This window comes from Callospermophilus lateralis, chromosome 1, assembly GCF_048772815.1.
Source record: "Callospermophilus lateralis isolate mCalLat2 chromosome 1, mCalLat2.hap1, whole genome shotgun sequence".
In the NCBI taxonomy this organism is placed as follows: Eukaryota; Metazoa; Chordata; class Mammalia; order Rodentia; family Sciuridae; genus Callospermophilus; species Callospermophilus lateralis.
The window spans coordinates 61,897,181-61,909,199 of record NC_135305.1 but is presented as its reverse complement, the minus strand read 5'-3'; the positions used below and the strand labels follow the sequence as shown (position 1 = coordinate 61,909,199).

General features: G+C 30.9%; 1 protein-coding gene across 1 annotated transcript in view; it reads left to right on the top strand.

Moving 5' to 3' along the window:
* Window positions 1–12,019, top strand: part of LOC143397552 (cadherin-related family member 4-like) — a 156,342-nt gene that overhangs the window by 26,339 nt on the left and 117,984 nt on the right. The window contains exons 9-11 of the mRNA XM_076853690.2: window positions 2,137–2,228; window positions 7,598–7,710; window positions 8,415–8,560. Coding sequence (XP_076709805.2) covers window positions 2,137–2,228; window positions 7,598–7,710; window positions 8,415–8,560 — 351 coding nt within the window. The remainder of the gene's footprint in view (window positions 1–2,136; window positions 2,229–7,597; window positions 7,711–8,414; window positions 8,561–12,019) is intronic.

Genomic DNA, 12,019 nt, shown 5'->3' with positions numbered 1-12,019 from the left:
TTTCAGTGTATTAAGAATATAATAGTGTTATTACATCTGATAGCCTTACTCCCCCGAAAGAGAATTACTGGAATCTGTATACCTTTATATATAAAATAATGAAATATGTTCTTATAACTTTGTGCTACATAATTCAGAGCCTTATATACTGTTCATTAACCTCACCATTATGTGTGTTGGTTTCTTTTTCATGAAGGCTTTCTAAAAATAAACTCTTTTAAACATTTGACTGTATTTAGACAATGCACATAAATGGAGCTCTGAAACAGATTGGCTTGATTTAATTTTAGTTGGGTCAACTGGATCTCAATAATTATATCTGTTCTGCTTGTTCTCTCTTCTTTTCTCTTTTGTTTTTTCCTAAACTTAGCCACTTTGTTATTTGTCATATTAAACTTACCCACTTTGTTATTTGTCTCCTTTTACCTTTTCTGTTTGAGTGCTTGTCTTCCTCTCCCTATTTCTATTAGGAGAAACTGAAAGTTGAAGTCAAGAGGAACAAGGCAAACTTCATTAAAACAGTCTCCCTTCCCCCCCACCACCAGTGCCTGTCTATTGCAGCTGTGTAGCGACTTCCACAGTATTCCCTCTTCTCTGTCCACAGAAGCATCACCTTTTGAAAATTCAAAATTTCTAACACACACACACACACACACACACACACACACACACACATACTTCTTGCTTTGAGCAAAAACATACTTTCTGCTATGGATATTAATAAATATCTCTGAAATAGGAATTTATGTCAAAGGGATTGTTCTCAGGCTGAAAGAGAAATCCCCTAGGTGAGCTCTGGCAATGAGCCAGCTTTCCTGTTTGATGTTTGTGAAGATAGTATCTTTTGGATCACTTTGAAACAATGGGATGTTCTCTGCAATTTCCATTCAGTCTCCCCAAATTATAGTAAGCTTTAAAAAGATACACATGGATCTCATGAAGGTCATTTTGACCTGGTTTCTACCAGACTTGGCTGAACCAACACAAACTGCTCAAGCACTATCAAGATCATGATGCCCTCTTTTCCATTATGTGGGCTGTGTCCTTGGGATGGATGGATAGTGGGGGAAAATTACTTTATATGAAACACAGGGTAACTAAGTGCCTCTCTGAAAAGGTGTTGATCTGATTTTCAAGTTGTTGGTTTGACACACATGTTCACCTCACTGTGGTTTGTTATCTCTCTATAATTAACACAGAGCAAACCATTAAGTTAGAGAATCTGTTTTTACATGTTCAATTTGAAACAAAAGTTCAAAAAGAGCTAGTTCCATTCATACAAAAATTATTCCTTAACATTTTTAGAAATAGTCAAATAATATGAGGCTTTTGCAGAATCACCTAATTTATATCCAAGATTGAGACATTTTGAGAATCCTAGATGAAGAAACTATCAATGATTTAAATGTGCATACATCTGTGTTATTTGATTTTGGGGTGAGAGAATCACATGGTAACATTGGACGTAAAATAAGAAATGTTTGGGGAAATGAGAGTAGCAGTTGTGAGATATTTATGTATGGTATTTTATTTAGTCCTCAAAACTACTTTGAATTTGGAAATGTACTTTATCTGCATTGTCCAGATGAGAATACTGATGAAGCAGGAATTCAAGCTCATTTCTTCTGACTTTGCTACCTGGCTCCACATTGTGAACATTATTGTGGAACAGAATGAAAACTTCAACTTTCTAACATATAAGAATCCCAGATAAAATATCTTAGAGACTATCGAGGTTGTGCAAGCACTGAGCAATTATATCCCATTCCACACACTAGCCCTAAATTTAAATTTAGAAATATGAATTGGAACTATGTTGATTTAAAAAAATACAGATGTTCATGTGAATAAATATTTTTAGTTTTCCGAAAATGTATTAAGAAAACTGCTTGAAAGCCAGACATGGGTGCATAAACCTATAGTGTCAGCACTCAGGAGGTTGAGACAGGAGCATCAGTTGAGCCCAGGGGTTCAAGCTCAGCCTGAACAACATAAAAAGACTCTGTCTAAAAAACAAAAACAAACAAACAAAAACCTGAAGTTGAAAGTTTTACAGTATGAAGAGTTATCACACCCATATGAGGCAAAAAAATGTTTGAATTTAAAATTTTGTTCATGATTTTGGTAATTTTATAGGTGTTTCAGTGTCTGTTCCTGAAAATATTCCTGCATCTGCTTTTATATATATGATTCTTTCAAGGGACCCAGATATAGGACAAGAAGTTGAAGTAAGTTTTTAACTGTCAGTTATTAATTTTTTAAAAAATTTGATTTAAAAGTGTCTAATTTTTAATCAGCAAAAAGTTATTTCATCAGGTTTTTAACTAAAGTAGTCACCTAGTGACAGATTTACACACTAATGAAATGTCCTTTCATTGTTTTTTTTAATTCATTTCAATCATGTCGTTTCATTGTTATTTTCTTTTATTCACTCCAATCAGGCATATTTTCTTCTTATACATGTAATTTGAATAATGGACATTTTAGATCTCCCCCTTATTTCTGGTTTCAGCAATAATTCCTAAAGAATAGAAAATTCATAAGTAATAGATGACAACATGGTTACAGCTTAAGAGGAGGTAAAGAAAAAATTTAAGATAATTTATTCATAACTGCATTTTCTCAGAAATTTCTAATGGTGCAATATGATCTAAATGTAATTATATTTTTTTAAGAAAACAACTGGATTCTTGATTATACATTATAAATCTTATTAATACATTAGAACATTCTTCCTTAAATTTAGCAACTCTAATTCTCCATAGAAGAGACTTACATTGTTTCCTATTTGTTCATAATTGTTGCAAAAATACTGGCTTATAAACATGACTTGAGAATTCAGTTGAAACTAAAGTTTAGAGGAGCAGATCTCTGGAGAATTAAGCCTATATATAATTTTTATGGTGACCTGATTTTAATGAGGCATTGGTTAGCATACTCGATTACATGTTTTGTTCATGTGAATTTAGATGGAGGATAGAAGACAACACAGGAAAAAAATGAAATTCCTTGTTTACAGGTTCAGATCCTCCATTGCGTGAGTGTGTGTCTCAGGAGGGAAAAAGACAGAAGATAGGGGTCTTATGCGTTTAAAATATGTGGGTTTATGTGGGGGTTTAGGCTATGTGTAGAATTGGTGTTTCCATAAATATAAATTGTAATTATGTGTTTACATGTATATTCCATAAGTAAAATTTATAACATTTGGATTTTATTGCAAAAGTCATTAGGAAAGAGAAACAAAGACTTGGAAGATGATAATTTTTAACATTTCAAAACCATAATAGTAAGGGGAGAAACAAAAAAAATTCCACAAGAATATTTAGTGGAATTTATTCTAAAATAAGCCAACTTTAGTTGTTCACTTACAGACAATAAAATGTAAGCCGTTATGCCCGTCAAAATGGCCATTGTGACTTTTTAGAAATGACATTGGATATCACATCTCCAAGTTTTATTCTTTTTCTTTAAGCCACAATCTGGATGTAAATTTTTTTGTAATTTCGTTTCTCTCTGAAATTCTTTTCAAAATCTTTAGTATTCATCTTGAACCTGGGCCCAGTTATAGGCATGAGTGACATCAATGTACAGGAACAGGCTTATGCCCATAAAATCTTTGTCTCCAAAGCAATATTTTATTTTTTTCCATACAGAAAATCAATACAGAGATGACATCAAATGGTTTCTTCCAAGTATTTCAGTGCATGTACCTCCTTTAGATACACTTTCTGAGTATACAAGAGGGAGTGACTTTTTTTTTTTTAATTGGAAAAAGCTGCATATGTGAAACTAGAAAGTAATTATGAAAACAGTAACAGATATTTACAAAAATGCTCTAGTACTTAAGCACATGAACCAATGGAAAAAGTACAGTTAAAATGCGAAAAGAATGTTCAAATTGTTTTTGAAGTCTGGAACTGAGAGTAGGTTCAGATTTAATTTATGGGCACTGTTTTTACAAACCTAATTTTTATATAGGTCTGGCCAAATATCTGCATCAAAACTGTCAGCTCAAAATTCACGCTTTTTCAATAATGTATTTACCATGTTTGTGTTTTTTCTTTAAGTTTCTAATATTAAATTCTTCAACTAACGCCACTGACTACTTTGCTTTGGATTCACGTAATGGTGTCATTTCTAAAACCATTGAACCTCTTTTGGACTATGAAACAAATCCTAAGGTGAGACTAAATATAAAATAGAGAATTAAAATAACAAATGCTTTTAAATACTTTTTCAATGAAAAATAATTATTGAGACTTATCTAAATTGAAATAAAAATATACCAAATTTTATGTAATGGCCTTTTCATAGTCACATAGATCATGTAGAAATTCTCATTAAGAAAACTGATGAAAAACTTAATTGATTCATCTTACTTTTTTCTTAGACCTTTTGAAAATATCTCAATTGTTGTGTGTGCTTCTATAGGTGTGTGTAAAAGTTGGAAGAGGGATCCTTTCTATATTCAAAAGCCTAGAACTGAGACAATGTTCTGGGTAATTTAATGAGATCATACTTCTTAGTTTTGAATTATCTGGAGAACTGCATCTGTCTGACTTTACTTGATTGTAGAGACCTAACTTCTTTTTTCCCTCATTGTCCTGGTCAAATTTCAAATTTAAAAAGATTGGGAAAGAGAAAAGTATAAGGAGATGGAGAAACATAATAAATCACTTCTCCCTACCAACTTGTTATGAGAAATGGGATCATTTAAATTTCAAATGTTTTCCAGTTTCTTAAATAATTCTCAATGATGCTTCCACTAAAACTATCAAGTTTTTTTCCCCCTCTATTCTCTATTCTTACCTAGAGACTGATTTCCTAAACTGCAAAAATTTTGGCCAGAACTTTTCTCATCAGGTAGGAATAAAAGAAAAACAAAACAAAACAAAACCCAAAACAAACAAATCCAGCCATTTCTCTAAGACCAAGACATCTGGTTAGCCATTTATAAAATTACTTTTCATTCTGGTATTATAGACTCTCCTGTCATATAGTCAACTTTGCTGTTTTTCACTCACTCCTAAAGACACAAATTGCCTGTGTTATTTTTGTTCTTTTATTGACATTCTGATTTTAATTGCATTGAATTTATAAAGTATAATGGCATCTCATCATCTTTAAAGCATCATTGAAAATTATTTAAAATTTGTTTAAATTTTCAATAAGACTTTATATTTATCCAGGTTTTTCATACTATTTGTATAGCATTCTTAGCCACCCTTCATTTTATTGTTAAATATCCATTTTCTAATTGTTCTTTATAGTTGTATAGAAAACTATTGGTTTTTGTTTCCTGATCTCAAAGACAGCAAATCTCAAAATCCTTTTCTTGATTCTAATACTATCTTGGTGATTTTTCATTTTTTATGTGTCAACATTCATAAAGAGCTTGTGAAAAATAAAAGTTACTACTTTCTCTATAATCCTTATAATTTTAATTTATTTGTTTTAAGCCTTCCTGTTCTGATAAGAACCTTCCAGGGGGAAAAAAAGTTCACTAGAAGTGGTATAAGAAAGAATCCTTATCTTGTCATGATCTTCAAAAACGTTGTTTAAATGTTTCAAATTGGAATGCTACTTGTTGTAGGATATAGTTAATCTTTTTAAATAATGAAATTTTCTTTTAGTAAGAGTTTTTTTTTTAATCAGGAGTTTGATTTTGACTTATATACCTTTTTTCTCCATTTGTTCTAATGATTACATTTTCCTTTTTTCTTTCATCTATTAAAGTTCTAAGCTACTTAAACATATTTTCTACTATTATACCATCCTGTGTTTTAGCATATAACCAACCCCACTTGAGAAGGTTTTCAATATAGACTGCTAATTCACTTAATTAATATTTTAGTTTCATTTGATACTTGAATTCTGGCTAGCCCCCTTACCCCCATTCCCCACAGCTGTTTGGACAGTGTTGAGGAGCTGTTCTTCCAAAGGGTATTTACCATTTGACTCTGTAAGACATGCCTCTGGCATAACTGGCCTTTGGGAAATCCATATGTTATTTTCATGCCTTGGCAATTCTCAGAGGAGATGGTTAATGTGGTCACTATTCACCTGTAATACCCCACCCCTACCCCCACTTTTTCTTTCCCCTTACAATATCATTTCAGTAGTATTTTTGAAGGATTACAGAAAACTATTTTATTCTGTACGTCAATATGATTTAAAAGCAAAACTTCACTTGATCAACTTTCACCTTTCTTTGATTTACATGTCAATCTTCCCGATTAGACATGCTTTCCTACACACTTAAGGTTATTTCTAATCTTAATAAGATAATTCTTATCTCTAGTGTATTACACTTGCATCAAATAGTCAGTACTTGAGAAATAATTTTTGAATGAAAGCATTTAACTTTAGCTACCAATTTCCAATGTTTTGTTAAGATTCAAAACATAGACAACAGATTCATTTGTTCAAAAATACTATTTTTGTTTTCCAAGTACTGTGTTGCAACTCTTACCTTTACTTCTAAGTACCACACATTTAGTTTTCTCCTACTTTTTTCCTAATTGTGTATTTTATCTCTATTTTATGCATTTTTCTACCTTATTTCTAAACAAATAGTTTATACGTGCTTTTTTCTGAATAATAATTTGCTTAAAGGTAATATATTGTTGTTCATGCAAATTTTAGAATATCCATATCTGTGATCTTCAATTTCTTCTCACTTATTTAAAATATTCCTGAAGTAGAAAGCTCAAAAAGTTATAATTTTTGTGGATTAAATGTATTTTAAAGTACTTTTTGCATATACATATAACTTATTATAAAATTAAATTTAAAAATAAAACAAAAAATTACAATCATTCTTTGACTTCATCAAAATTAGGTATTACCCCTTTAGACTACACTTCTTTGTTGTTTATGGCATTGGAATGTTACCTCTTTAAATAAAATTTCTATTCTGAAGTTTCTAAAATATTTTTATATTTTATATTTTTTTCAGTCAGTATTTTCTAAAAGTAAGTTGTTGAGCTTCAGAGATTTTTCCCTAAACAGTAAAGTTACTTTTATTTTGATATTTTATTTATTTTAAAAATTTATTTATTTACTCTTATTTGTAATAGTATTTGATATTTTAACAAATTTAAATTTGACATACTTCCTTATAGTGGTATGCTGAAAACCATCAAAAATTTAATCTCAGTTTCATAACAATTGGGAAGTTAGCATTAATTGCAAAATCTGCGTGAGAATACAAGAGATGTTCTTTTCTAGAAATGATTTTAAAGTGTTTTTGGGATGCTACATTTTTATGCTAAGAGCTTTTTAAAGTTTGTTTTTCTATTTATTTATTTATTTATTTATTTATTTATTTATTTATTTATTTTAAAGAGAGAGTGAGAGAGAGAATTTTTCAATATTTATTTTTCACTTCTCGGCGGACACAACATCTTTGTTTGTATGTGGTGCTGAGGATCAAATCCGGGCCGCATGCATGCCAGGCGAGCACGCTACCGCTTGAGCCACATCCCCAGCCCTTCTATTTTATTTTTAAAGAACTTTTTATGAAGGGGAAGATGCATATTTTAAGTACTCAAGGAAAAAAAAATAAAGATGTACTCTCTTCTCTTGTTTATTTTAGCATTTCCAATTTGTAATTGCTGTTAGGAATAAGGAGAACCTCCCTGTGGAGTCATGTGTTGGCACCATCACTATAAACATCCAGAATGTTAATGATGAGAGTCCTGTTCTTACGTAAGCAATGAGTAATCTAAATATTTAAGTGCTATGATTAAATCACTGAAATTTTTTAATAGCAGTTAACATGTCAATGTTTTACTATTTCTATTATAATTTTCTTAAAATTATTAGAAATCAAAATTTTATGAACTCTTTGTTATTACTTTTTAAAATAAGGATTAAAAATCAACTCTATTTCTACTTTGCTTTCAACACTACAAAGAAAAATAATACTTTGGTGGAAAAGATTCTAACATTTGCTATTTTCTTGCTGATTATCTTTAATATGTAAAATATTACAGAAAACTCAGAGATATGTTCATGTTGTGAATCAATGTGGCAGTTCAAGAGAATTTGGGCAATAAGTTCTTGCTGATATTGAAATATTTCCAAACATATGAAATGAAAATGTGATTGCTAGAATGTTTGTAGAATTTTATCATCTGGAAAACAGTATAATTTACTAGTCATTGGAAGGACTGGAGAAAGAGTTTAGGTAAAAAAAAAAAATTAAAAAAAAGAAGAAGAAATATTATAAGATCATTTATGATATGTAAGCATTCCCTACATACATAATAATCTACAAATTATTTAAGGCCAGTGGCTTTAAAATGTTACAAAATATGTATCACAAGAAATTTAAAATATTTGTTGTATGACACAGATGAAAAGAGACATTTGTTTATACTGAATGATAAAAAAACTCTTTTGTCCCACAGATACATACCAGATGCACCTATAAATATTTATGAAAATCTGCCTGTTGGAACAATGCTGGTCAAGTTGACAGCAACTGATAGAGACATAGGGGACTCAGTACACTATGAATTTATAGGTACACAAAAAGAATTTTCTATAAATGAAGGTAAAAAAAGTTTTGTGGCTAATCATTTCAGAAAGTACAATATAATGTATTTTTCACTAGCTAAAAATAAGCCTGATTATCATTATATTAGGATGAAAACATCTTCAAAATATTTAGCAGTGTATTTACATATTTCTATGAAGTAACAAGGAATCATTTCTTCCTTCTCAGAAGTATGGAAACTCTCAGATAATTCAGATCCATAACAGTATTCCCTAGGATTTTATTGTATAGTTTCCCTCTGAGAAGTAAACTTTCCCATGGAAACCAGAATACTAGTTAACATAAATTGAATATTTATTTTTATATCATACATTCTTCTAGGACTTTGCATGCATAATAACCCCTTTGGGGTTTTACTGTCCTAACCCCCATCTATCATGTAACTCCTGGAGAGGAGTTTTAATTTAGCCAAACTCATATGATTAATTTCTTTAGAAGACCTGTAGTGAATTTAATCTGCTTGATTGTGACACTTGTAACTCTGAGTACATCTCACATGACTGGAAGTTAGAAGTTCATGCCTCTAACAATTTAGGTATAAAGCAAGGAGGAGGAAGAAAGAAAAATTTCTCATCTTTTAAAGAGGGTATACACATAATTGGATTAATATAAATGGTCTACCATATCAATAGAAAGACCACCATGTAGGGGGTCAGAATCTGAGGTTAGGGAAGATGACCCATGGAGGGGTGGCTAGGTATGGCAAGTCACAGTTTAAGTGGAGAGGAAGAAGGGTCCTTGAACTGGGTATGAGGGAGATGGCAGCAGAGAAATGACAGTAGTTTACATACAGGGGGATTGATAACTACATTAAGGAAAGGCTGACACTCCTATAGGATTATCAAGATGGAAAATGAAAACCATGTGGGTGGGGATGAATTAAAATTTGAAGGTATCAGAGTGAATATATGCATTTCAATATACATATTTGTATATATGTGTCTATACATAATATACACAAATACACAAAAAATATTGACATAACTACATGTGTATACACACATACATAAATTCTGTACCTGTGTCTACAATAAGATTGAAAGAGTTTAAGGACCCCAATGTCACAATAGCAAAAGTATACTTTGTGTGCAGATACTGACCTCTAGGTCCCATTTCCCTACAAGAGCTCCTTAGAGGAATGGTTCCTTTTGAGACTATAGCAGTTAAAATATAGGATGAACAAACATGCAAGAACCTACTCAAACAATAACAAGGAATGTCAATAAGGTGAAGAAATTAGACAAAATTGGTTATAATTTGGAAATGCTAGGACCATTGGAATATCAAAGTAAATAATCATGCATAGAATCAAACAAGGTGTCCACCAAAGGGTGAAAGGATGAAGTACATGCAGTATATTTTCACAATGGAATACTATTCCATTCTAAAAGAGTTTGCAATCTTGTCATTTGCAACAGCATAGACAGAACTTGATATCATTTTGTTAAGTGAAATAAGCCAGAGAGAAAAAGATAGATAATACATGTTCTCAGGTCATAGAGACTTGGAAGGACACAGGATGGGAGATGAAAAGGAGATTAAGAGTTACCAAAAGGTAGGCAGTAGGAAGAATTAGTTCTGGCTCTCTACAGCACAGTAAAACAATCACTGGTCACAACAGTGTAATTTATCTCCAAATAATGAGAACATAGGAGTATTAAAGTTCCCCAAACATAAAAATTATTAAGATTTTAGTAGATAAAAATATTTATTACTCTGATTTGGTTGTTATACATTGTATGCATATATCAAATTATCATAATGTACTCATAAAGATCTATGAATATTATATATCAATAAAAATAAATAGGGCTGGGGTTGTAGCTCAGTGGAAGAGTGCTTGCCTAGCATGTGTGATGCACTGAGTTTGATTCTCAGTACCACATACAAATATATAAAATAAAGGCCCATCAACAATTAAAAAAATATTTAATAAATAAATAAACATAAATAAGTTTATTGTATATTAAAACCCATAAATAAAATGGGACACCATGAGTCCACAGAGACGTAAATATGCAAATAAACATGACAGTTTGATGAGGTAGAGGATGCTTATGTAGTTTCAAATACTTCTCCACAAAATATATTTTGCACAAGGCAAAACAGTAACTTTGGAATGGAGTAAATTGGCAGATGCCTGCTTAGTCAAGTAATTAAGATGGACATGATTAGTAATGAAACAAACTGACAGAATAAAGTATAACTTCTGTGGTATTTAATCAAAAGCTTTCAAACCTTAATCAATTGAGAAAACATCAGGCTCATCTAATCTGAGGGAAATTCTCCAAAATTGCTATTTTTAAAAATCTTTCAAAGGGTTAAGGTGGTAAATCTCAAGGGAAGATTTAACAACTTTTTTAGTTTAAAAAGTTAAAACTGACTAACAACACATGACAATATGAACTGGATCTTCTTTTGATTAAAAAATAGACACAATCAGTGAAATTTGAATGAGACTCTCAGTATTAAATGTATTGATATTAACTTCCTGATTTTGATGCTTGTATCATGTATATTTTGGGAAATGTACATCAAGTTTTCAGAAGATGAGGCATTATGTTAGCAACTTACTCTCAGAATATTCAGGAACAAAAGCCTTCTACACAGGTTTATTTTTATTTAAAAATATAATATTATATTTAAAATAAAAATGAAAAAAATTATAGCTGTTGATGATAGGCAGAGAAAAGCCAACGCTTTAAATCATATTCTACAAATTCCCAAGGAAGCAAACAAAGCATCAGACCCAAGAAATAAAAGTGTCATTCAAGAATACATTCCTAGACTATATCGAAATTTCATCTCACTCCAATCAGAATGGCAGTCATCAAGAATAGAAATAATAATAAATGCTAGAGAGGAGGCGGGAAAAAGGAACACTTTCGCACTGTTGGTAGGCTGTAAATTAGCATAACCACTATGGAAATCGATATAGAAGTTCCTTAAAACTCAGCATGGAACCACCCAAAGACCCAGCTATAACAATTTTTGGACTAAAGGATTTAAATCATCACACTATAATAATACATGTATACTCATATTTATATTAGCACACTTTGCAATAGCCAAATTATGAAGCCAACCTAGGTGTCCGTCAATGGATAAATGGATAAAGTAGGTTTTCATGGCTATGAATTTTGAAATTGTTCTTCTATCAGTGTATCAGTTTTTTAATTTTAAATTAACTATGGAAAGCACCTAGGTTTTCATTTTCTTATATGAAGATTAATTATAATGGTAAAATAGAACAAATTAAAAATTTGATATAAGTAGTACAAAAATCTATTATTTTTTTTAAAAAATTGACTCTTTAAGGAAGAAATTTATGTGTCTTTCTTTCAATTTTTGTTTCATAACTGTCATAAAACTTTTGTTTCATAACTGTCAAAAGCCTATGCGTTAGGGCCAAGAATAACATTCAGAAAACCTTTATCAAAGAAATAAATTCTATGT